This window comes from Octopus sinensis, linkage group LG24 (assembly GCF_006345805.1).
Source record: "Octopus sinensis linkage group LG24, ASM634580v1, whole genome shotgun sequence".
Classification (NCBI taxonomy): domain Eukaryota; kingdom Metazoa; phylum Mollusca; class Cephalopoda; order Octopoda; family Octopodidae; genus Octopus; species Octopus sinensis.
The window spans coordinates 12,173,307-12,200,329 of NC_043020.1; the positions used below are offsets into that span (position 1 = coordinate 12,173,307).

At 39.5% G+C, this 27,023-nt stretch overlaps 1 protein-coding gene across 4 annotated transcripts in view; it reads left to right on the top strand.

The window, feature by feature from the left end:
• Nucleotides 1-27,023, top strand: part of LOC115223858 (regulator of nonsense transcripts 2) — a 107,268-nt gene that overhangs the window by 57,723 nt on the left and 22,522 nt on the right. For all 4 annotated transcript variants that reach the window (XM_036513028.1, XM_036513031.1, XM_036513030.1 and 1 more), the window contains 15 exons: nt 2,906-2,961; nt 4,674-4,790; nt 4,990-5,175; nt 6,107-6,148; nt 8,207-8,308; nt 9,623-9,682; nt 12,418-12,556; nt 14,101-14,240; nt 15,952-16,135; nt 17,020-17,109; nt 20,275-20,384; nt 21,026-21,115; nt 22,652-22,747; nt 24,190-24,271; nt 25,056-25,135. In XM_036513028.1, the coding sequence (XP_036368921.1) occupies nt 2,906-2,961; nt 4,674-4,790; nt 4,990-5,175; nt 6,107-6,148; nt 8,207-8,308; nt 9,623-9,682; nt 12,418-12,556; nt 14,101-14,240; nt 15,952-16,135; nt 17,020-17,109; nt 20,275-20,384; nt 21,026-21,115; nt 22,652-22,747; nt 24,190-24,271; nt 25,056-25,135 (1,574 nt within the window). The remainder of the gene's footprint in view (nt 1-2,905; nt 2,962-4,673; nt 4,791-4,989; nt 5,176-6,106; nt 6,149-8,206; nt 8,309-9,622; nt 9,683-12,417; nt 12,557-14,100; nt 14,241-15,951; nt 16,136-17,019; nt 17,110-20,274; nt 20,385-21,025; nt 21,116-22,651; nt 22,748-24,189; nt 24,272-25,055; nt 25,136-27,023) is intronic.

The following is a 27,023-nucleotide window of genomic DNA, read 5'->3' on the forward strand; positions in this document are numbered from 1 at the left end:
CTATAGTTTGTAAGATATTTGTTGTTTTTTTTTTCTTCAATTTCTGTAATTTCAACCAATCACTGACATCCATTGAGGTAAAAAGCATTCTGTGCCGTATGAATATGTCCCTCGTTTAAGAAACAGATTGGGTTTATTTACATTTCTGAAGAAAAAAAAGATACCCTTCCCCCCACCCTAACCCTAACCGAGATTGAAATGCAATAGATTGATACTAGGGTCATAATTATGGGTGACAATTTCATATGACACCGCTAGAAAAAACTGCTGTTCAAACCGAAAAGATCCTAAAAAGTTTCTGTAATGGTAAAACTCTTGGAAATTAAAGAAATGAATTTTAGCAATGTATGATCTCTGATAATGTCATGAATTTGTTCTCAAATGAAATTAATAATGATGATGATGACATTTTCTACTATATGCACAAGGCATGAAATTTTGAGGGAGGTCACAAGTCAATTACATTGACCCTAATGCTTGACTGGTACATATCTATTGACTGCAAAAAAGGTAAAGCTGAACTCAGCTTAATTTGAACTTACAATGTAAAGTCAGATGAAATGCTTCTAAGCATTTTGTCCAGTGTACTACTGCTTCTGCCAGCTTGCCACCATTAATATTAATAATAGTAATATTAATAATATTAATATTAATAATAATAACCAGGCAGGTCAAGTGAGCCCAGCCCACTTATGCATGCCTTTCCTCCCTTGGACACAAAGACCTGTTGAGGCAAGCGAAGTCGATATAGAACCTCATCCAACGACAGGCACCCATGCCAACCCCCTTTGCTTGCGAAGACATGTTGGGGCAAGCGAAATCGAAATCGAATTGAACCAGCCAGGATCCCTGGTCTGGTGGTACGTAAAAAGCACTATCCAACTCGTGGCCGATGCCAGCGCCGCCTCGACTGGCCTCCGTGCCGGTGGCACGTAAAATACACCAATCCGACCGTGGCCGTTGCCAGCCTCGCCTGGCATCTGTGCAGGTGGCACGTAAAAAGCACCCATTACACTCATGGAGTGGTTGGCGTTAGGAAGGGCATCCAGCTGTAGAAACATTGCCAGATAAGACTGGAGCCTGGTGCAGCCTTCTGGCTTCCCAGATCCCCGGTCGAACCGTCCAACCCATGCTAGCATGGAGAACGGACGTTAAACGATGATGATGATGATCATCATCATCATTATAATTACTGAAAGGGTCAGATTCTTATCACAACATAAAATCTCAGTGAATTGAATCAAAGTTATTGTTGGACAGTATGGGGAATCAGAATGATTTTGGTGAATTTGACCAAAAATTGAAACTCAAGGATAAAATACAGAGATGTAACTCATGTATGACCAGTAATTACCTCAGGTGTTATAGAACTGCTTTAGAATACCTTCAGTAAGATAATCTGGAACTTAATAACTAGAAATAGCTTCCAAACTTCAGGTAACTGAAGGTGCAGGAGTGGCTGTGTGGTAAGTAGCTTGCTTACCAACCACATGGTTCCGGGTTCAGTCCCACTGCGTGGTACCTTAGGCAAGTGTCTTCTACTATAGCCTCGGGCCGACCAAAGCCTTGTGAGTGGATTTGGTAGACGGAAACTGAAAGAAGCCTGTCGTATATATATATATATATATATATATATATATGCGTTTGTGTGTCTGTGTTTGTCCTCCTAGCATTGTTTGACAACCGATGCTGGTGTGTTTATGTCCCCGTTACTTAACGGTTCGGCAAAAGAGACCGATAGAATAAGTACTGGGCTTACAAAAGAATAAGTCCCGGGGTCGAGTTACTCGATTAAAGGCGGTGCTCCAGCATGGCCGCAGTCAAATGACTGAAACATGTAAAAGAGTAAAGAGTAACTAATACAGGTCGTTGTCGACTTACGACCACAGTTGGTTCCGACTGATTGGTTATAGGCCTACATAGCTTTGGTTTATCATCATCATCATCATCGTTTAATGTCCGCTTTCCATGCTAGCATGGGTTGGACGATTTTGACTGAGGGCTGGCGAACCAGATGGCTGCACCAGGCTCCAATCTTGATCTGGCAGAGCTTCTACAGCTGGATGCCCTTCCTAACGCCAACCACTCCGAGAGTGTAGTGGGTGCTTTTTACGTGCCACCGGCATGGGGGCCAGTCAGGCGGTACTGGCAATGACCTCGCTCAAATCTTTTTACACGTGCCACCGGCACAGGTGCCAGTGAAGCAACGTTGGTAACGATCATGCTCGTTTATATTTTCACATTCTTAATGTACATTCTCAGGTAAAAGTCACAGCATTCTGTATTATACTATTATACTGGCGTTAGTCAAAAATTTCGGAGTCTCAAGCAGTGATGTTATAAACAAATACAAGGTTGCCTTGATGTCTCCGCGACAGGGTAGTCATCCAACACAGTGACGATTGATAACCAAACCTAGGGGAAGCACTTGTTAGCTGATATCATCCATAGATGGGGTAATTTCTAAGAAATTAAACCCATTAGATTTCAACTAGATTATTATTGCTGCCGGGAGCTGGTGCACTAATCATTGTAAAGTCAAGTGGTTGTAAGTCCGATAGGTCATAAGTTGATGAAGACCTGTATAAGCTGTGTAAATGGATGTGAAATGTAAATAGTTTCCAAACTTCAGGTGACTAAATCAGGTCATCGTTGACTTACGACCACTGTTGGTTCCGACTGATTGGTCATAAGTCGACCTATAGGCCTACATAGCCTTGGTTTACAATGATGTAAAGGGATGTGAAATGAATAATGTGAATTGGTGTGACGTTATGTCTTTCCGTATGGAATATATAAAAATCATAGAATACTTTGTAACATTGTAAATTTGATTGTTTATTTGGTTGGTTGTTTATTTTTATATATCTCACCTCACCTCTTTTTTTCACTATCTCTTTGGTAGGTGAACTGGTGAAGTTTAAGATGTTCCCCAAGACAGAGACGCTATTTTGTCTTAAGGTAAAAGTTTGAATTTCCTTTTTGAAATTTTTTTTTATTTTATTTTCTTGCTGTTGTTGTTTCATGAATTGGGAGCATGACACAATCCTTCAGTGATTCATTAGATCTCGTCAAACTGTCCAATCCATATTAGCATGGAAGATGGACGTTAAATGATGATGACGATGGATTAGTCATGAAAAAGGGACACTGTCCATCTGGGACTGCTGAGATTTGTTTCAGTTGATGTCTTGTTTGAACATCTCTAAGACAGTACCTGCAGGAAGGAAATTCCAGAGTGGACGGGATTGTGCTCAGTGGCCAGTGTGGGTGTGGGGGTGAGTGATGGAGACAGGTGTATCAATTTGGTTTAGATGGATGGGGTATGCAATTAAGTTATTTCTGTGACTGTCTTCTAGAAGTAGTCGTCTAGGATGTTTGAATGTGTGTGGTTGTTACACAATCAAGGACATCTGTATTTTATATTTAGCAAGATTATTTTTATTGTTCCCTGCTATAATAATAATAATAATAATCCTTTCTGCTATAGGCACAAAGCCTGAAATTTGTTGGGAGGAGTAAGTTGATCACATCAACCCCTGTACTTGTCTGGTAACTTAATTTATCAATCCTGAAAGGATCAGAGGCAAAGTCAACATCCACAGGATTTGAATAATAATGGTTTCAAATTTTAGCACAAGGCTAGGATTACAGACCTTGGCAGTATTTTAATAATAATAATAATAATCTTTACTGCCATAGACGCAAATATAGGTAGTGGGTAAATTTGATGAAATAGATTAGTCTTTGACTGGTAATTTTTTTTATTGATTCTGGATGGATGAGAGAACCACAGATTTGAATCTTTTATGACCATATTTCCAATGAAACACAAGGTCTCTGCATCCCTTTTTTTTTATTTGAAAATAATCAAGAATTTGAAGGGATTTAGTAAAGATTACTAAGGCTGCTATTTGGAAGGTAACTGAACCAAATGTTTTTACATAGTCATTGGGGAAGGATTTTTTAAATTTAAATATCCTTTATTTGTTTCAGTCATTAGACTGTGGCCATGCTAGGGATACCGTCTTGAAGAATTTTGAACTTATTGATCCAAGTACTTATATATATATAATACATATCTGTGTCTTGTGTATGTGTCTGTCTCCCACCACTGCTCAACAAACCAGTATTGGTGTGTTAACATTCCCATAACTTTGTGGGTCGGCAAAACAGGCTGATAGAATAAGTACCAGGTTATAATATAATATAAGTACTTGATCCAAGTATATATATTATAACTTGGTACTTATTCTATCAGCCTGTTTTGCCGACCCACTAAGTTATAGGGATGTTAACACACTAATACTAGTTGTCAAGACTTACTCAAGACACAGATTATACATATATATATATATATATATATATATATGACAGGCTTCTTTCAGTTTCTGTCTGCCAAATCCACTCACAAGGCTTTGGTTGGCTTGAGGCTATAGTAGAAGACACTTGCCCATGGTGCCAAGCAGTGGGACTGAACCTGAAACCATGTGGCCTGGGAGCTATCTTACTACACAGCCACACCTGAACATTTTAAGAGTTTGATTGATTCACAGAACGAGGTCATAAATGGGATGGTATCAAGAAGGGATTAAACTCACGATATCAAGGGATGTAACTACCACAAGTTATTTTATTCATTGCTTTCAATTATTATTTTTTTGTTTTTCCAGAATTTATTAGTGGATTTCACTCACCACAATATAGAAATGGCTTGTGCTTTGCTCGAGACGTGTGGACGATATCTTTACAGACAGATGGATTCTCATCATAGAACTAAAGTCTATCTTGTAAGTACATCCAGTTGGTCTAACATCATCATCATTCCGACGTCTGGCAGCTGACTTGGCAGACACCCTTTAAAATTATCAACCATCTTACAAACAATAACTCTGAAAACCTTATCAACTAATTATCTCAAATATTTAATCACTACTTGTTTTGACATTAATTTTTTTTCTTTCTGATATCTTTTGTTTTTGTCTCCAGGACGTGGTGATGCGGAAAAAAGCTGCTCTTCATTTGGATAGCAGGTACATCACAATGATAGAAAATGCTTATTACTACAGTAACCCACCTGAAGTACCGCAAATGGTGAAGAAAATACGCCCTCCTATGCATGAATATATACGCAAGCTACTTTATAAAGATCTGTCAAAGGTCACCACGGAAAAGGTGATAGCAACAAACTTCCCTTCTCTTTTTTTGTTTGCTATATGAAGGTAGACAAACTTACTTCCACCATTAGCTGCCTTTAACGAGATGTGTGTTCTCTCTGTCTCCTTTTATATTGTAAGGTAGTGGTCAGATATTTTTTGTTTTGAACTATTGAGAATAGCTGGTGATGATGATGATGATGATATTGAATTGTTTAGAAGATAAGCTATGGGTGGGAAATATTTGGAAGTTGATGCCTTTGATGGCAATTAAGGGATTCTTTTGAGTCAACTAGGGAGTTTTTGGTTGGGAAAGGCTTTCTTCAGCCAACTATAGAATCATTAACTGAGGGAAGTGTTACCTCTGATGGCAGGGCAAGAAAGGGATTCTCTTGAGCTAACTAAGGAGTCCTTATGTAGTTGTTTGATCTGTTAGTAATAAGTTCAACATTCCTTCAAAAGTTCATCTTGCTGGTTTTAAAAGAAGGGCCCATTGGACAATGAAATTTTAGATATACATAAAATGGAATGATCATGGATGGAATATTTTGTGAATGCCGGAGCCAGCTTGAACCAAAAGAAAAAAAGAAACGAACCGAAAAAAGAGACCCACTTACTGTAATGTGTTTTCTTTTTGCATGACACTATTGCCCAAGGTTCCCATGGTCTTTTCCGTAGGCTTTTCTATCCATGGACAAACCTAATTTGTTTTCCCTTTTTACATTGACATTTCTGTGATACGCAATCCCTATTAATTGGCCCCACTTTTTTTCACGATCCCTTTTGATTGGAATTCCCCCCACTTTTTTTTCACGATCCCTTTTGATCAGAATTGCCCCCCGCCTTTGTGATTTAGCCTGCAACATGACATAGTTTCATATCAGATTTTTCAAAGATGCTGATTATCAAATCTGTTTATCCTAAAGTATTTTAAACGTTTTATTTGGCAGGTATTACGGCAGATGAGGAAATTAGATTGGGATAATCCAGAGGTAAGACATATTTAATGTTTATTTAGAAAAACGTTGAATGAAGATTTACTTAGCATGCTTGACTCAGATCCATTTTTTTTTTGTTAATTACACCTATATCAGTTTTTTTTATAACATTAATCAATACATTCATATAATAAGGAAAATTTCTTTGTTCTTTTTCAATACAGTTCCTCAGAGAAATTTTGGTTTTAAAGGTGTTTTGTAGTGAACAAAGACAAACCATCCCACTTCCATTGTGTGTGACTTACATACGCATATATTCACACAGAGTTGAAACGCTGTTTGATTTATTTTTTTCAGCATACAATTTTCATCATCCCACTACCAAGTATGACATCACTCCCTTCCTTCCTTACTCATCTATCACCCCCTTCCTTTCTCATTCATAAACACAAGAGTATTATTATAGTAGATTATCATGGAGTGGTTGGCGTTAGGAAGGGCATCCAGCCATAGAGACATTGCCAGATCAGACTGGGCATGTTGCAGCCTTCTGGCTTCCCAGACCCAGTTGAACCATCCAACCCATGCCAGCATGGAAAGCGGACGCTAAACGATGATGATGATGATGATCTTGGTAACCATGGGAGCTATGCAAAAAATGTGACATCACCCCTTCCTTGCTCATTCATAAACACAAGAGTATTATTATAGTAGATTATCTCGGTAACCATGGGAGCTATGAGCCCAGCATCACCACCAGATCATTCTACACATCTGTGTAATTAATTTTTTGTGCAATTCTACCCAGCCGTTTTACTGTGAATCCCAAGACCCCAAGACAAGAAAGAATCACCCATGTCAAATTTATATGCATAGATGTATATGTGTGTCTGTGTGTCACATACACAACTGGACTCAAGCTTAGCTGTATGATTAAGAAGCTTGCTTTCCAGTCACGTAGTTCTGATTTCAGTCCTGCTCTGTGGCACTTAAGGCAAGTGTCTTCCACTACACTCCAGTATATGTTTCCTTCAACACTATATTCATAGAATTCCCTCCTGGTTCATGTTTTTCCTGCAGTTGTTAAAGCAAAAACAATGATCTCACTAGTCTCTGAGGGTCTGCAACAGGCTATGGGTAGAGCCCCTTACTGTAGACCACTTTAGTTTAACCCTTTAGCATTTAAACCGGCCATATCCGGCCTGTTTTATGTTCAAACTGGCCAGATCTGGTCTCTCACACCAACCCTACAATATTGTTTTAAGAATTGACAGCTACCTCATCAAAATCTCATAGCTACAAGATAATGCATGATTAGTTCAAAACAATGTGGATGAAGAAGCATTAATTTTGGCAGAATAATGTGAACACTAAAAGGGTTAAAGGAAAATGATCAAAAGAGGTTCTCTGAAAATATATGCTTAGATGAGGAGGCATAAAAGCTGAAGCATGTTCAGGCTTGTCTCCCTTGTTTGTCAAAATCTCATGAGTGTTGTCTTTTTTTTTATTACATAATCATTTTTATTTAAGTTTTTTTTTTATATGCTCACTGCATTAGAAATAAAGAAAATGTACAAGTAAATTATAGAATAATTAAGTTTTAAGAAATAAACAAAAAAGAAACCTGATTTCTTTTCGCTTCTATTGAAAATGACAATTATTTCTTTTAAACCCTTTAGCATTTAAACCGGCCATATCCGGCCAAAAGTATTCTGCCTGTTTTATGTTCAAACTGGCCAGATCTGGTCTCTCACACCAACCCTACAATATCGTTTTAAAAATTAACATCTGCCTCATCAAATTCTCATAGCTACAAGATAATGCATTTAAACTGGCCATATCCGGCCAAAAGTATTCTGCCTGTTTTATGTTGAAACTGGCCAGATCTTGTCTCTCACACCAACCCTACAATATCGTTTTAAAAATTAACATCTGCCTCATCAAATTCTCATAGCTACAAGATAATGCCTGATTAGTTCAAAACAATGTGGATGAAAAAGCATTAATTTTGGCAGAATAATGTGAACACTAAAGGGTTAAAGTTCATTTGTTTTATTAATTCTGTATTTTGTTGTCTATTCTTAATAATATTTTGTTTATTGTTTTTGGCAGGTTGCATTCTATGCTACCAAGTGCCTGACAGCTGTTTGGAATATCCGTTACAATTCCATTCACTGTGCTGCCAACCTCTTGGCTGGCTTAGCCCCATATCATGTAAGTACTTTCACTTTCCTGAAAAAAAAAATATATATATATCTTCTAGTTTCTGGCCAGAATGGCAACAGTGTTAATTCTGGAGTTGGACCACCAGCTGGCATTTCTGTCTCGTGACTTGTGTTGTATTTAACTTGGGTGTGGAGGCGCAATGGCCCAGTGGTTAGGGCAGCGGACTCGCGGTCATAGGATCGCGGTTTCGATTCCCAGACCGGGCGTTGTGAGTGTATATTGAGCGAAAACACCTAATAAGCTCCACGAGGCTCCGGCAGGGGATGGTGGTGATCCCTGCTGTACTCTTTCACCACAACTTTCTCTCTCACTCTTACTTCCTGTTTCTGTTGTACCTGTATTTCAAGGGGCCGGCCTTGTCACTCTCTGTGTCACACTGAATATCCCCGAGAACTACGTTAAAGGTGCACGTGTCTGTGGAGTGCTCAGCCACTTACACGTTAATTTCACGAGCAGGCTGTTCCGTTGATCGGATCAACCGGAACCCTCATCGTCGTAACCGACGGAGTGCTTCCAATCCATTTAACTTGAGTAGCATTTATATTTTCAAATGGTCTTGTGCCTTTTGTTTTCTTTTTACTTGTTTGTCATTGGACTGTTTCCATGCTGGGGCACTGCCTTTGAGGTTTTGTATATGTTGAGTAATACATTTTTAAAAGCACACAAGGACTTTAGGGACACCATCAGAGAAAGTCAGGACATTTTTGTAAAATGTTTTTTTTTTTTGGATTAACCTCCACTCTGAAACAAACTAAAAAAAAACTAAAGTTTCATAAAGGCACAGGAGTGGCTGTGTGGTAAGTAGCTCGCTTACCAACCACATGGTTCCGGATTCAGTTCCACTGCGTGGCACCTTGGGCAAGTGTCTTCTACTATAGCCTCGGGCCGACCAACGCCTTGTGAGTGGATTTGGTAGACGGAAACTGAAAGAAGCCCGTCGTATATATATGTATTTATATATATGCGTGTGTGTGTTTGTGTGTCTGTGTTTGCCCCCCTAGCATTGCTTGACAACCGATGCTGGTGTGTTTACGTCCCCGTTACTTAGCGGTTCGGCAAAAGAGACCGATAGAATAAGTACTGGGCTTACAAAGAATAAGTCCCGGGGTCGATTTGCTCGACTAAAGGCGGTGCTCCAGCATGGCCGCAGTCAAATGACTGAAACAAGTAAAAGAGTAAAAGAGAGAGTATGCTTATCTGCTGTGTGTGTGTGGACGCATGCACATGTGTAAGAATATGACATTAATTCAACTTTTATTCTATTTTATTATTATTGTTATTTTCTTTTTTTTTGCTCTGTAGGAGCTTGTTGCTATTCAAGTGGTTGATGGTATCTTGGAGGACATCAGGATTGGAATGGAGGTAAGCCACCTTTTAGCACACACAAGCACACATACATGCATACATAGCCTGTTTATATGTTTTTATGAGCAAAACGCCCCCGTCCCCCTGTCCAATGGACGGTGCTGAGTTGTCAAACATTTAAACCAACTTTTCTCAAAACAACTTCTCCGACCGTCCCATAGGCCTCCCTTTTGAGAAACACTGATTTAACCTAAATTTGAGACACCAGCAAAAGAAGAAATAAAGATAGACTTTTTCTATTCCAAAGAAAAACGATTTTATCCACACAAATATGAAACCGAAGAGTTTAAAGTACCAGTAAGTACATCGCAACAGCTGATGTACTTGCTCGTACAAATGCATGTTCCCACGGCTTTATCGATCGCATTCTCACCTGGAATCGATTTTTGTAATTTTTTCAAGACTTGTACACGACCTGATACTGTCGGTATCTACATATCAATCAGATGGAGGATGCCCGAGATCCTAGAAGACACACACACAGACAGACAGAACAGATTTTATATAATAGATTTTTTACTTCTCTAATATTTACACCATTTTGATGAAAAACACAGATATTTACAAAAATTGTTGCTTCAGATAACATGATAGGTTTTGTGTGGTATATTTGGTGTATTTCTCGTGTAACACAACAGCAGACATATAAAGTGACAGGAATAGTTTATTATAAGCATGACAGGAGACATAATAATATATATAGTTAATTTATTTTCACTCCTAAGGGAATAGTTAAGTTAATTTTTTGGCTCAAAAAGCAAAAAGCAAGGCCATGTAGGGGGACATGGAGTTATGTACAGGGAGGGTGTTCATTCAAAGAGTTCAGGCCATTTCTGGTCAAGAGAGTCTCAGAACCGAGCGGTCGTCGGCATCTTCACTATCTCGTCCGGCAGCTTATTCCATGGATCCACAACCTGGACGGAGAAAGCCCCTTTCCTTTGATTGAGATGAAATCGTTGCAGATAGAGCTTTTCGGAGTGACCCCGCAGCCAACTCTCTGGAGCAGGAGTACATTGTGAAATTGTTTTTTTTTTTTTTTTTGGAATTTACTAAATTGTGTAATCTGCATCATCATCATCATCATTTTGCATCTGCTTTTCCATGCTGGCATGGGTTGGACAGGTTATTAAATTTCAAATCGTTTCATATTTGTAGTTACTGCCCTTTGAGACAAGTCTCAGACTGAGATGTCTCACTTGTAATGGGAGATGAGTAGAAGTAGTATGTGAGAGAGTGATAGCAGTCACTAAAGAGTGCCCTCTGACAGTAAAGTTGGTGGCCTTATCTTGTAATAGAGATGGTAAGTGGTAAGCGAGAGTGGAAGCTGTCACTAATGAAAGACTTGTGATAGGAGAGCAGCAGCATCATCATCATCTGTTTTCCATGTTGGGTTCGATGGTTCGACAAGATCCACCAAATTGCAGGACTGTGTCTAGTTCCAGTGTCAGCATCAGCATGGTTTCTATGGCTGGATGCCCTGCCTAATGCCAACCATTTTACAATGTGTACTGGGTGCTTTTTCATACCTATCTCTTTACTACCCACAAGGGGCTAAATGCAGAGAGGACAAACAAGGACAGACAAACGGATTAAGTCGATTATATCGACTCCAGTGCGTAACTGGTACTTATTTAATCGACCCCGAAAGGATGAAAGGCAAAGTTGACCTTGGCGGAATTTGAACCCAGAACGTTGCGGCAGACGAAATACCGCTTAGCATTTCGCCCGGCGTGCTAATGATTCTGCCAGCTCGCCAGTGCTTTTTCATACCCTCAGTAATGACTGAATATTGCACACAGACAGACTTGATGCCTGGAAAAGCAACTTATCCATCTTGAGTTGACACATTAAAGTGATCTCTCCCTAAAATAATAATGATGCCATAACTCACTGATTACAATATAACTTTAACCCTTTAGCGTTCATATTAATTTTGTAAAAATAATCCTTATTCATTCACATTTAAAAAAAAAATTATCTGATATTATTTTGTAGCTTCAAGATAGGAAAGATGTAATTGCTTATTTTTAGAATGACATTGCAGAATAGGTGTGAGATGCTGATTCTGGCCAGTTTGAGCATAAAGTGTGTAGAATATTTGGGCCAGATACAGCCGGTTTAAACACTAAAGGGTTAACCCCGACTATACTTGAGATTGCCATATTGAAGTATTTGTATTTAAATTAAAATCCCAGTTAAAACCTTATAACCCGATTGAGATTGAAATATTAAGAGGTCAGCATTGATGTAATGGAAACCAGTTTGTAAAGTTAGAGATATTTTATTAAACCCTCCTAAACTGTTGGTTGTATTAATTGAAACGTGTTGGCCTCTGTGCCGGTAGCACGTAAAATGCACCATCCGATCGTGACTGTTTGCCAGCCTCGTCTGGCCCCCGTGCCGGTGGCACGTAAAAGGCACCATCCGTTCGTGGCTGTTTGCCAGCCTCCCCTGGCACCTGTGCCGGTGGCACGTAAAAAGCACCCACTACACTCACGGAGTGGTTGGTGTTAGGAAGGGCATCCAGCCGTAGAAACACTGCCAGAGCAGACTGGGCTTGGCACAGCCTTCTGGCTTCCCAGATCCCAGTTGAACCGGCCATGGAAAACGGACGTTAAACAATGATGATGATGATGTTGATAATTTATTTGTTAGAAATGTAATTAGAAAAGGTAACAACAAAAGAAAGGAAAACCCTGCCCAGCTAAATCCTGTTTCTGTGTCCTTTATAGATCAACCATCCCAAGTACAACCAACGGCGAGTCAGTGCAATCAAATATCTCGGAGAACTCTACAACTATCGCATGGTAGAATCTTCTGTTATTTTCAAAGTTCTTTATTCGTTCATCTCTTTTGGAATATCATTAGAAGGTAAGTTGGCAAGTTTACCTGTTTTACTAATCACTCTGTAGAAGTTAAACCTTTTTGATAGCATCCTACCCAAAATGTCGCTTGGTTCTATGATATACACTTCTTGTAATCCTTTTGTTACCGTATTCTTGTTGAACTGCAAGGTGCATGGCTCAATAGTTAGTGTTGGGCCCACAGTCATAGTGAGTTTGATTCCTGGACTGGGCTGGGCTGTGTGTTGTGTTCTTGAGCAAGACACTTCATTCCATGATTCTCCAGTTCACTGAGACCATTATCCACTTTTTTCATTCTGCACTTATTGTCTCTTTTACATCCCATACTGAATTTTTAGTAATCTCTTTTGCAAATTTTAGCTGAAGCTTCTAATTTCTAGCACTCTTCCAGTTCACTTGCGTCTTCACCTTTCATGTAGTTCAACATCAAGCCCCATTTGCCCCTGCCTTCCCTCAGTCTTATGTATCCTATGCTGCTGTGTGTCTTGCTACTCTTCAACCTCATCTGTGCTATATTTCATACAATTGGATGATAAAAAAGAAACCCCCCTTGTTACTAACGGATGTAACAGCTCTCTAAACTTCTACCCCATCTTCGTTAAGTTAAGTTAATTTTTTGGCTCAAAAAGCAAAAAGCAAGGCCATATAGGAGGACATGGAGTTATGTACAGGGAGGGTGTTCATGCAGAGAGTTCAGGCCATTTCTGGTCAAGAGTGACTTTGAACCGAGCGGTCGTCGGCATCCTCACTATCTTATCTGGCAGCTTATTCCATGGATCCGCAACCCGGACAGAGAAAGCCCCTCTCCTTCGATTGAGATGAAATCGTCGCAGATAGAGCTTTTCGGAGTGACCCCGCAGCCCACTGTTGGCACTAATTGGATCCCTTGGGTAACAGAAACTATCAGTGACATTTTGTACACCATTTGAGCAGCCTCTCATCTTCATTTTATTGTTGTTCTGATTTTTAATTCCATCTACCATTTCTGACCTGGAGAGGGTGGATTGTTAAGTTGGATCTATTCATTATTTTGTAACTTGTTACCAAGACATTTGACTCTTAAGCGGTTCAGTCCAATTCACTGCTGTGAAATTCACAAGGAGTTTCTTATCTTTCATACTGAGTTCAGTTCTTGTGTGGAGCAAGCACTGGAATTTGGTGCAGTCTTCTGGCACATCGGCTCCTATCGAACTGTCCAACCCATGCCAGCATGGAAAATGGATATTAAACAATGATAATGATGAGGATATACAAGCCAGGGGGATGAGGTGTGACAAGCTGACTTATCCAAAATCTTTAATCACATCTTTAACTGTGATTTCATGACATTCATCCTTGCCTAGTGAGCACCTTACAATACCTTTCATAAAGTCAGAACTTCTTACAAGAGTCTGTGTTTTCTGCTTCTAACTATAAACTTACTATTCTCACTCCTTTCTTAAAACATACATTTTCTATTACTATTGATGACAATCTATATTTCTAAGAATATTGAGCTGTCGTTATTGATAATATAGTTCTAACATGGATTTTCTGTGTTTCTTATTGCAGATAACGTACCTTCTGCCCTGGACCTTCCTGATCATCTGTTTCGCATCCGTTTGGTTTGTGTTCTGCTCGACACTTGTGGACAGTATTTTGATAAAGGTTCCAGTAAGAAGAAATTGGATTATTTCCTTGTATATTTCCAGGTAGAGTTCCTTTTTTGTGCATTACCATCATCTTTATCACCACCTCAATCATCATCATCATCATAATCATCACTGCTATCATCATTTTACATACATTTTTCCCATTCCAGTATGGGTTGGACAGATCTCGAGTGTTTTGCTATATGCTGCAATCCTTCATTTTGCATACACAGCCATAGTAAAAATTTGTGAATCACTGAGGTTTTTTGTCAGTCCATTAGTAAGTTAGTACTTGTGCCCATGCTGGTGTCACGTAAGAAGCATCTATGCTAGTCATCATCATCATCGTTTAATGTCCGTTTTCCATGCTAGCATGGGTTGGATGGTTCGACCAGGGTCTGAGAAGCCAGGAGGTTGCACCAGGCTCCAGTCTGATTTGGCAGTGTTTCTACGGCTGGATGCCCTTCCTAACACCAACCACTTCGTGAGTGTAGTGGGTGCTTTTTACGTGCCACTGGCACAGGGGCCAGAGGAGGCTGGCAAACGACCCCGTCTTGGTTGGTGCTTTTTATATGTCACCGACACGGACACCAGTCAGGCGGCACTGGTATCAGCCACGTTCGGATGGTGTTTTTTGCGTGCCACTAGCATGGGTATCGTAACTACAATTTCCATTTGATTTTTATTTTGATGTTGGTGTTGATGTACTTGACTCAATAGGTCTCCTCAAGCACAACGGGTCACTCTACGATCCAAGGTTAGCACAGTAGGCCGTCCTGCAAACCATGAACTCACTTCCTTTGTAGGGTCTTCGCAGTCGCAGCATATCTCAGAGGTCTCGGTTTTCATCATTTCCTCTGTGTGGCCCAACGTGCCACCGGCACGGGTATCACAGCTACAATATCCATTTGATAGTGTGATCATAAAAATTATGTGTGCCAGTGTCAATTAAAAGGCACTTGTACTGGTGCCACATAAAGCGCACACCTGTGCAGGTGCCATGTACAAAGCACCCATGTTGATGCCACATAAGGAATATCTGTGTGGCCCAATGTGCCACTGGCATGGGTATCACAGCTACAATATCCATTTGATAGTGTGATCATAAAAATTATGTGTGCCAGTGTCAATTAAAAGGCACTTGTACTGGTGCCACATAAAGAGCACACCTGTGCAGGTGCCATGTGCAAAGCACCCATGTTGGTGCCACATAAGGAATATCTGTGCAGGTGCTACGTAAAGGGAACCCATGCTGATTCCATGTAAAGGGCACCCATGCGGGTGTCATGTAAGGAGCACCAGCTCAAAATCTCTCGTGGAAGCGTCATCCAACCAAAATGCAAATATATGGGAAACTACCACCTGTGTCATCTCTTGTGAAAGGTAGGAGAGTCCAGTTTGCTTGACATTGTTGTAGAGCTGAAAACGAGGTAATTTCCACTCTTCTCCTCTGGAAGCCATCTACTCGCGATACCAGAGGGCGCACACTCTCCTACCCTGATGTCATCTCCAGCGATACTGGCATCCAGCAACAGGACCTCCGTAATGCTATGATGGACCGTGAAGTCTGGCGTAGCATGGTAAATTCCATTGTCTCAACCACGGTCGAACAATGATGAAGGAGCACCCGTGTCACTGCTGTATAAAATGCACCTGTGTCAGTGTTGCATATGGAGCACACGTACCTGTGCCACACACGAAGCACACCTTTTTTTTTTTTCTAATTTGTAATTTATTTCTGACTTTAGTTTTCTGCTGTGTTCTGTTACAGAGGTATTATTGGTTCAAAAAGAAACTTCCATTGTGGACAGAGGATCATCCTTTCCCAGTTGACGTTGACAATTTGGTGAGGGACACCATCGAAGCTGTACGTCCTAAGCTGAAGCTTCTGGAAAGTGAAGAAGATGCGTACAAGGCAGTTGAGGACCTTGAGAAGGAAATCAAAGCCAAGATTGGTGAGCTGGATATATCAAATTCTTTTTTTCATCGTTGTGACATTTGAGTTGGGAGAATTCTTACATATTCTGCATAACATATTTATTGGGTTGTCCGGAAAGTTTTTGCCGATTTATAGTAGCTTACCTTTCGACTTATTTTAGAACATGGTTGAGTCCATAAAATAGGATTTTGACTACATCTCCATTTAGAGCACAGTTTAAGCTATCTTTTCGTGGAAGAAGATTTATGTTCCTATAACCTGTGTTAATTCTGTAACCCTTTAAAATGGAAGATAAAAAAGTTCATTTTCGACACTTGATGCTTTGGGAAGCAGACAATAATTGCTGCACCTTGGCTGGGATGTGTTACCCCACCCTCCATATTCACCAGATATTGCTCCTTCGGATTTCCACTTATTAAGAATAGTCTTAATGGTAAAAATTTTAATTCCTTGTATGACGTAAAAAGGTACCTTGATGAATTCTTTGCCACGAAACCACCCCAATTCTGGGAAGAGGGTAGTTTCAAGTTAAAGGAAAGATGGAGATGCATTGTGCAACGAAATGGTTCGTATTTGGTTGATTAAAAATGTAACGGCAAGTATTTATTGACCGTTTTCTTTCCTTCAAAAATCGGCATGAACTTTCTGGACAACCCAATATTTGTGCATAAGTCACATCCTTTATTCAATGTTAAATCTTGGTACAAAATTTTTTCCCTTCATAGTTTTAGCTTTGCCCCATGAATAAACCACACCAGATTTTTCGGTTAAAATCAAAAATATTAAGGTGTGACATTCAATTAGAGTAACTGCAATATTCCTCCATTTAATTTTTCTCATTTTTCGTGACTGGCTTTTATTTATTTTTTCTTAACCTTTCTCCATGATTATTGTTTCTAGCTGAAGTCCTACCAATCATTGATACATATGATGAGATGGAAACTAATGGTTTAGAGGAGTGTGGTTTCAGTACCATCATTGAAAGTGATGGTAAGTATCCAAGATCTCATCAGACCTATTTTTTTAAAGCTTATCCTGCATTACTCTTTTACTTGTTTCAGTCAGTTGACTGCGGCCATGCTGGAGCACCACCTTTAGTCGAGCAACTCGACTCCGGAACTTAGTCTTTGTAAGCCCAGTACTTATTCTATCGGTCTCTTTTGCCGAACTGCTAAGTTACGGGGACATAAACACACCAGCATCGGTTGTCAAGCAATGCTAGGGGGACAAACACAAACATACATATATACATATATATACATATATACGACGGGCTTCTTTCAGTTTCCGTCTACCAAATCCACTCACAAGGCTTTGGTCGGCCCAAGGCTATAGTAGAAGACACATGCCCAAGATGCCACGCAGTGGGACTGAACCCGGAACCATGTGGTTGGTTAGTAAGCTACTTACCACACAGCCACTCCTGCACATTGAGTAATAATTGTAGTAGAGATGGCTGGAATGGAGCCATGAATCTGCTCTTTGGTTTTCTGTTTCTGCTCATGCCACGAGATATTTAAACCCCCTTGAGAAGCTGGAGATGTATGGTAGCATCAACACAATCTTGAAGCTTTGTAATCTTAAATCCAGGTTTTGGTTCCATAGAAAAGGTGGTCGTCAAAGCAAATAGTGTTGAGTAGTGCACTTTCTACCTCTTACTGTAACTCTTTCGTCACCGTATATATTTTGAGATGCTCTGTGTTTCTTTCAATATTTTTAAATATTACAAAGAATTTAGTAAAATAACTTGGTTATCATTCAGCTAGTGTTAGGAACATAAATGGTGACTAAGGTTTGGTGGAAGATTTTAATTCAAAACTTACGAAAACAAGACATTTGTGCTCAGAGCTAGAGCCAGTTTCAGCTGGGTTTTAACAAAAGGGTTAATTTAATCACACAACTTAACCCTTTCGTCACCGTATTTATTTTGAGATTCTCTGTGTTTCTTTCAGTTACTTTAAATATAACAAAGAATTTAGTACAATAACTTAGTTATCATTAAGCTAGTGTTAGGAACATAAATGGTGACTAAGGTTTGGTGGAAGATTTTAATTCAAAACTTATGAAAACAAGACATTTGTACTCAGAGCTAGAGCCAGTTTCAGCTGGGTTTTAACAAAAGGGTTAATTTAATCACACAACTTAACCCTTTCGTCACCGTATTTCTGTTGAGATGCTCTGTGTTTCTTTCAAATTACTTTAAATATAACAAAGAATTTAGTAAAATAAATAAAGTTACCATTAAGCTAGTTTTAGGAACATAAATTGTGACTAAGGTTTGGTGGAAGATTTTAATTCAAAACTTACGAAAACAAGACATTTGTACTCAGAGCCAGAATCTGTTTCAGCCAGGTTGGCCACGAAAGGGTTAAACTAACAGTGTTTTTTTTATATTCTTTTTGCTTCTGTTGTATTAGTCTTTGTCATTATTGACCCCTTCCCTCCCACACACACACCTCTGGTGCAAATACATTACTTTAACTCTTTTTGCATTCAGATTTCTTTGTCAAATGTAATGCTTATTTAGTCAGATTGCTTTGAATCAATCACACATTATTTTGTAGTACATAAAAGCACCTACTACACTCTCAGAGTGGTTGGCGTTAGGAAGGGCATCCAGCTGTAGAAACTCTGCCAGATCAGATTGGAGTTTGGTGCAGCCATCTGATTCGCCAGACCTCAGTCAAATCGTCCAACCCATGCTAGCATGGAAAGCGGACGTTAAACGATGATGATGATGATGATGATGATAAGATTTCAATGGTGTCTCTTTTTTTTTACTCTTTTTACTTGTTTCAGTCATTTGACTGTGGCCATGCTGGAGCACCACCTTTAGTCGAGCAAATCGACCCCGGGACTTATTCTTTGTAAGCCCAGTACTTATTCTATCGGTCTCTTTTGCCGAACCGCTAAGTGACGGGGACGTAAACACACCAGCATCGGTTGTCAAGCAATGCTAGGGGAACAAACACAGACACACAAACATATTCACACACACTTATATATATATACATATATACAACAGGCTTCTTTCAGTTTCTGTCTACCAAATCCACTCACAAGGCATTGGTCGGCCCGGGGCTATAGCAGAAGACACGTGCCCAAGATGCCACGCAGTGGGACTGAACCCGGAACCATGTGGTTGGTTAGCAAGCTACTTACCACACAGCCACTCCTGCGGTGTGTTTGTGTATTTTTAGAATGACATTGTAGGGTAGGCATGAGAGGTTGGATCTGGTTAGTTTTAACATGAAACAAGTAGAACATTTGGTCTGGATATGGCAGGATTAAATGCAAAAAAAGCTAATCAGTTGGTACTTACTACAATTATTTACTAATCAATCTATGTATTCAGAAATATTTTGGTGATCAGTGAATAAACTTCACTGAAAATTAGATATATATATTTACGAAGTCGAGACAGATATCTTCAGCTAGCAGGCTTCTGCTACTCTAGACCAATGATGGGCAAAGACCCTGAAACATGCATGTCTCTAGATGCAGGCCTAGCTGTTGGGGGTATTTGTCTCCCCTTCGTAAATATATAAGGACACAGGAAAAAAAATGTGTCGAAGCCATCAGGAGGCATCGATGCTTCCTAGGGCTAAACAGTGGTGGTGTAATCCCCTACTGTCACGTTAAGTTGACAGTATACAACCACTCAATCTATGTTACTCTTTACTCTTTTACTTGTTCCAGTCATTTGACTGCGGCCATGCTGGAGCACCGCCTTTAGTCGAGCAAATCGACCCCGGGACTTACTCTTTTGTAAGCCCAGTACTTATTCTATCGGTCTCTTTTGCCGAACCGCTAAGTAACAGGGATGTAAACACACCAGCATCGGTTGTCAAGCAATGCTAGGGGGACAAACACACACACATATATATACATATATATAACGGGCTTCTTTCAGTTTCCGTCTACCAAATCCACTCACAAGGCTTTGGTCGGTTCGAGGCTATAGTAGAAGACACTTGCCCAAGGTGCCACGCAGTGACACTGAACCCGGAACCATGTGGTTGGTAAACAAGCTACTTACCACACAGCCACTCCTGCGCCTATTGTTCTTTTTTTTATGACTTTTAAAAAATTTCGTTTTCATTTTATTTTGGTAATTATGGATTATTTTCTGTAAATTTCCTCTTTGTTTTTCAGAGGAACTTAGTCAGAACCTTTCTCAAGTCAACAATGATGAGAACCTCATTGAAAGCGAAACCAGTCAGGATGATCCCAGCCAAAGTCGTACAGGAAGTCAAGTTAATGATGTTAGTAACATTGATTACTATTATTGTTATTAGTATTGTGTTTGTTTTCTCTAAATTTTCTCAATTTTTTTATAGGAAAAAAGAAAATAGGAGGGCACAATATTATATTGGATCAACATATTAACTCTAAGAAAATTTGAACTTATGACCCTAGGATCATAGCCCAGTGCCTTAACACTTTAGTGTTCAGATTATTCTATCCTTTTTTTTTTTTTTTTGTTTTTAACTTGTTTCAGTCATTTGACTGCGGCCATGCTGGGGCACCGCCTTTAATCGAGCAACTCGACCCTGGGACTTATTCTTTTGTAAGCCCAGTATTTATTCTATCGTTCCCTTTTGCCGAACCGCTAAGTATCAAACATAATGCTTATTGATTCACATTGATTTGAATTAATCATGCATTATCTCATATCTTCAAGATCTTGATGGTGTAATTACTTAATGTAGAATAGCATTGTAGGGTAGGCGTGAGGGCCCGGATCTGGTCAGTTTGAACATAAAACAGATTAAATATTTTGGCCGGATATGGCCAGTTTAAATACTAATGGGTTAACCTTCTTGTTTTTTTTTTTGTTTTGCTTTGATACGTATCACAGCTTTGACTTTGCTTTGGTGTTGATGGTTTAACTTTATTTTACTAGGGTGAAGATTATGCAAACAGTGTTCATAGTGAAGAAGATGAAGAAGAAGATCTTCTCGAGTCTGCAGGAGAAGATGAAACTGAAGATCAGGTAAGAATATTCCTGATAAGGTTATATTTTAAAGGCGGCCAGCTGGCAGAAACGTTAGCACACTGGGTGAAATGCTTAGCGGTATTTCGTCTGCCGTTACGTTCTGAGTTCAAATTCTGCCGAGGTCGACTTTGCCTTTTGGGGTCGATTAAATAAGTACCAGTTACGCACTGGAGTCGATATAATCGACTTAATCTGTTTGTCTGTCCTTGTTTGTCCTCTCTGTGTTTAGCCCCTTGTGGGTAGTAAAGAAACAGGTATTTCATCTGCTGTTACGTTCTGAGTTCAAATTCCGCCAAGGTCGACTTTGCCTTTCATCCTTTCGGGGTCAATACATTAAGTACCAGTTACGCACTGGGGTCGATGTAATCGACTTTATCCCTTTGTCTGTCCTTGTTTGTCCCCCCTATGTTTAGCCTCTTGTGGGCAATAAAGAAATATGGTTACATCTTAAAACATTTTTTTTTGTTTCTTTTCTTGAAGTATAAAAATTGTGTTGTACTTCAGGATGGATAAAACAAATGTAATAACTATTTTAAAATTATTGATGTCTCCAAACTTTGAGGGTAACTTCTAATGACGAGGGCATCAAAGCCCTGTCTCAATCTAATTAAGTCAATTCCACTCTCAGTTCTGATATGTATCCTTGGGAACTAAAAGTCATGCAGTGTTGTTAATTTTTGTCATTTCTTGGAAAATCTTGGCCCAGAGATGGGCACACATGGGGTAAAAACACTCAAGATACAGAGCTTTCCAATTGACCCCAGTACTTTTTTGTAATATATTTGTGTGTGTATATATACATACACTCCCTTTCTTCATCTCTCTGATTCTTTCTCTCTTGTGTGCATGTGTAGTGTTCATTTACTCATTGCCTACCACTAAGCAATGGCCCAGTGGTTAGGGCAGCGGACTCGCGGTCATAGGATCGCGGTTTCGATTCTCAGACCGGGCGTTGTGAGTGTTTATTGAGCGAAAACACCTAAAGCTCCACGAGGCTCCGGCAGGGGATGGTGGTGATCCCTGCTGTACTCTTTCACCACAACTTTCTCTCACTCTTACTTCCTGTTTCTGTTGTACCTGTATTTCAAAGGGCCGGCCTTGTCACTCTCTGTGTCACGCCGAATATCCCCGAGAACTACGTTAAGGGTGCACGTGTCTGTGGAGTGCTCAGCCACTTACACGTTAATTTCACGAGCAGGCTGTTCCGTTGATTCGGATCAACCGGAACCCTCGTCGTCGTAACCGATGGAGTGCTTCCACCACTAAGCCTTGTATGTGCACTCATTTAGTACCTCTTAGGTTAACTTTCTCTGTATCTCTCTTTATTTTTCTCCCTGTCTCTCTATACATTGTAAAACATAATTGAAGAAGCCAACATTTATATCAACTATTATTAAGTATATCTCTATGCATGTGTTTAGATATAATTTTTCATGACACAGACTGCCACTACTATTGATGACACTCCACTCTTTCTTCAGGCTCTGGTTCCCGTTTGCTGTCTCTGATTTGTTAGTTTTCTCTCTTTTTCAGGTCACCGTGTTGACTGGAGGGCCAAAACATATCAAATGCACTGAGGATGAAGATTTCTTATCTGCTTTTGATAGAATGATGGCTGATAATCTTCAGGTATGTCCCTCTTCATTATCCGCATTTTCCCCCCCAAATTTAAAGGTCAAAATCCCTACTTCATACTATATACTAGGTTAAAAATGAAAAATATTTTCTAAGCAATGTCCGAGTCTCTATTTGCTGTCTGGCAATGTTTATTCAGACGCATTTTGTGATGTCAGGCGTGAAAATACCTTAAGCTAAGCCTGAAAGCAATGAAGTCATAAAAGAATCATCCATAACTTGCAGTAAGCAACATTTATTAAAATAAAAGTATTCAGAACACAGAATAACATGTAACAAAAACAATATGCAAACATATTTACATTCCCATATAACAGTTAAGAACATCATCATAATTGTATTATGCATGCGTGAGAGTGTTTGTTCGACTAGGTGCTGCTGGTTTAATTACGTGCAACTCGAGTTAGAGAAGGGGTGTATATTATACACAAGGTTTAGGTTTTCCAGAGGTACAGCCCCCTAAAAATCCCCTGCGTATTATACTCAAGGGCGGACTATACTCGAAGATTTACAGTATATATGTATATATATATATATATTTATCTACAATAAACAGTAAAAGTGTACAGAAAATAGACTCCATCAACTGCTAGTGGGCTAAGCTAGAGGTAGTAGATAGCTTCCATTATCTAGGTGACCAAGTTAGTTGCAGAGGTGGGTGCTCTGAGAGCGTAGCTGTGCGAATAGGATTAGGCCAGGTAAAGTTCAGAGAGCTCCTACCTCTGCTGGCAACAAAGAGCCTCTCTCTCAGAGTGAATGGCAGATTATATGATGCCTGTGTGTGAACAGCTATGCTACATGGCAGTGAAACATGGGCTGTCACAGCCAAGGACATGTGTAGGCTTGAAAGAAATGAAACCAGTGTGCGTTACTGGATGTGCAGTGTCAGTGTGCATGTTCAACAGAGGGTAAATATCTTGAGAGAAAAGTTGAGCTTAAGAGGCATCAGATGTGGTGTGCAAGGGAGAAGACTGCACTGGTATGGTCGTGTGATGTGTATGGATGAGGACAGCTGTGTAAAGAAGTGCTGATCTCTAACTGTGGAGGGAACCTATGGTAGAGGTAGACCCAGGAAGATATAGGACAAGGTGGTGAATCACATTGGGCCTCACAGCAGAAGTTACAAAGTATATATTGGCACTTATCAGCTGTCATCCTCTAGCTCTATGTTTTGAAAGACACCTGGAAAAAAAATATCTTAAAGAACAGGTGCACATTTGTCTAATCTGTTATAAGATGGAAAAATATGAACGTCAAATGAATTGAAATACACACACACACACACACACACACACACAAAATCTATAGCTGTTTATATTATCTCTTTTTGTATACAATAATGCATAATGTAGTATATGTAGGAATTTGTATTCATATGTATGGTTTTATGTCCCTCTGTGTTTTGGTAATGTTTGTGATGTTATTGTCAATTGCAGGCTAGATCTCAAGAGTCATTGAAGGTACCACAATTGGACATTGCTGTTCCAATGCATCTGAGGGGACAAGTGCGTAAGCAATGTAAGTATTATGTTCGATGTCTTTTGACCAATATAGACTCAGCCAAAAACCTATTTCTTTTAGAACATATTACTTTGATCTTGGTATTATTTTTCTAAATGTCTAAGCTTCACCATTTTTTTGTTCTTTTTTTTATAAATTCATTTTCCTAAGAAATTATGGCTTAACCCTTTAGTGTTTAAACTGGCCATATCCGGCCCAGATATTCCACATGTTTTATATTCAAACTGGCCAGATCTAGCCTCTCACACCTAACCTACATTGGCATTCTAAAAATAAACAATCACATCATTGAAACCTCAAAGCTATAAGATAATGCATGATTAATTCAAAACAATTTGAGTGGAAAAGTATTACATTTAACAGAGTAATCTGAACACTAAAGGGTTAAATATGTTAAGCTTTTGCTTATTTTGTATCAATTGTTATCATTTTTATTAACTTGAGTAAAAAAAGAATGATGCCGAGAGCACTTTCTATTGCATTATTCTCTAAAGTCTGTAGAGCTAATTGTGAAATTGTTTTATGAAACATGCTATACTAATATTTGACATGAGATCAGATCAAACTGTAGTTGCCTGATAGAATGGTGTGGTTATGCGAAAATGTAAAATGGTAGGACATAATTATGACTCATTGTGGCATAAATAATGACACTATTAAAACACATGCACCATTACTAAAACTCATTCCTGGTTGTATTTTTTGTAGAATTTAAATAATTTGGTTCTCTCTTTATGTAAGTTAATGAATCCTTTTTTTTTTATAATTTTATTTCTTTTAGTTACATTCCCTCAGAATAATATTGAACATAATGATACCATAAAGTTTGTACTTATGACAAAGAAGGGCAATAAACAACAGGTAAGTGGAAGTGGTGCCAGGGGTAATGCTCTTGGTTGAAAGTTTTTACAAAATATCTGTAATTATTGGATTGGTCGTTGTCAGTACCGCTTGACTGGCTCCCATGCCAGTGGCACGTAAAAGCACCCACTCCACTCTTGGAGTGGTTGGCATTAGGAAGGGCATCTAGCTGTAGAAACTCTGCCAGATCAAGATTGGAGCCTGGTGCAGCCATCTGGTTCGCCAGTCCTCAGTCAAATTGTCCAACCCATGCCAGCATGGAAAGCGGATGATGATGTCTCTTTTACAAATCACTTGATTTTAGTTTTTCTCCAACATAAAACCTTTGCTGTGATTGACCCTACATTAGGGTTTCTGGAGTAATGTTACTCAACAGGGTGCATAGCTCAGATATCAGGGAGTCTCTCCATGCTGAGCAGCTAATTCTCTGCATTGAAAGGTCACACAGCTTTGGGGTAACAGACATGTAATTAGAATGTCGCAGGAAAGAATTTGCAAGACAGATTCTTCAAGCCAAGCTGAGCCAGCTGGCAGGAGATCTAGGGGTAGACCAAGAATGTAATGTCTGGATAATATCCATAGTCTCAATTGGTCTCTTTTGGGAATCCAGCTGGAAAGTGTAATGAGGGTTGCTTCTGATAGGAGTCTATGGAGAAGGTGCTCTATCCGCCTCACAGGAATAGTGGACAGAAAAGATGGATTATTATTAGTAGGATGATGGTGGATTGGCAAAGTTGTGTCGGAAGAAATGCTCTTGTGGTATTTGTTCTGGATCTTTATACTTTAAGTTCAATTCCTGCCAAGGTTAACCTTACCTTTCATCCTTCTGGGGTGTTGATATATAAACAAAGCGCTATTTAAGTGCTGGAGCTGATGGTGTTGGCTAACCCCATCCCGTCAAAGACTACTGGCCTTGGATGTAAATTAGAGGCCATTATTATTATTGTTGTTGTTGCAACAATCTGGCAGAATTAGTTGAGTACTTTTAGTATTTAATTCTGATTCTTCAGTTTTCGGAGTTCAAAAACCACCTAGTTTGACTCTGCCTTATATTCTTCTCTGATATAATTATAAATACCAATCCAGTTGTAAGGTAGAAAATTTAATTGACTGAGACCATCCCACCCCCAGTATGGTTTTGTATCTTAGTTGCAAATCATTGTCAGATGATGGTAATTGACAGAAGTGCCATATTTTAATGTGTATAAGGAACCCCTAATTTTGGGTGGCTTAAAATTTGGAAAAAAGGTTTTGTAAAGGATTATTATACTATCCATGTATAAGAAACTCCCATATTTTTTTTAACCTAAATTTCGATAAAAAAAAGGGTTCCTTGTACACATTAATATACAAAGTGTTTTGCAGTATTTAGTTTGATTTCTTTATGTTGGGAGTTCAAATCCAGCTGGGTTTCACTTCACCATTCCTCCTTTCAGGTGGATAAATTAGGTACCAGTATTAGTACTAAACTTCATTCAACTTACTTTACTTCTTCTCTATAAACCAACAGGTAACCTTATACTTAGTTAATAGTTGTTTAGTTGCTGGTTGACCATTGTCAATTAGATTTGTGATAAATAGAATCCAGTTGTGACCACGAGACATTTGTAGGAGATTCTATATATATATATATATATATATATATATACGGATGGTGGCATGTAAAAGCACCATCCGCTCGCGTCCGTTGCCAGCTTCGCCTGGCCCCGTGCCGGTGGCACGTAAAAGCACTATCCATTCGTGTCCGTTGCCAGCCTCGCCTGGCCCCCGTGCCAGTGACACGTAAAAGCACCATCCGTTCGTGGCCATTTGCCAGCTCCGTCTGGCACCTGTGCGGGTGGCACGTAAAAAGCACCCACTACACTCACGGAGTGGTTGGCGTTAGGAA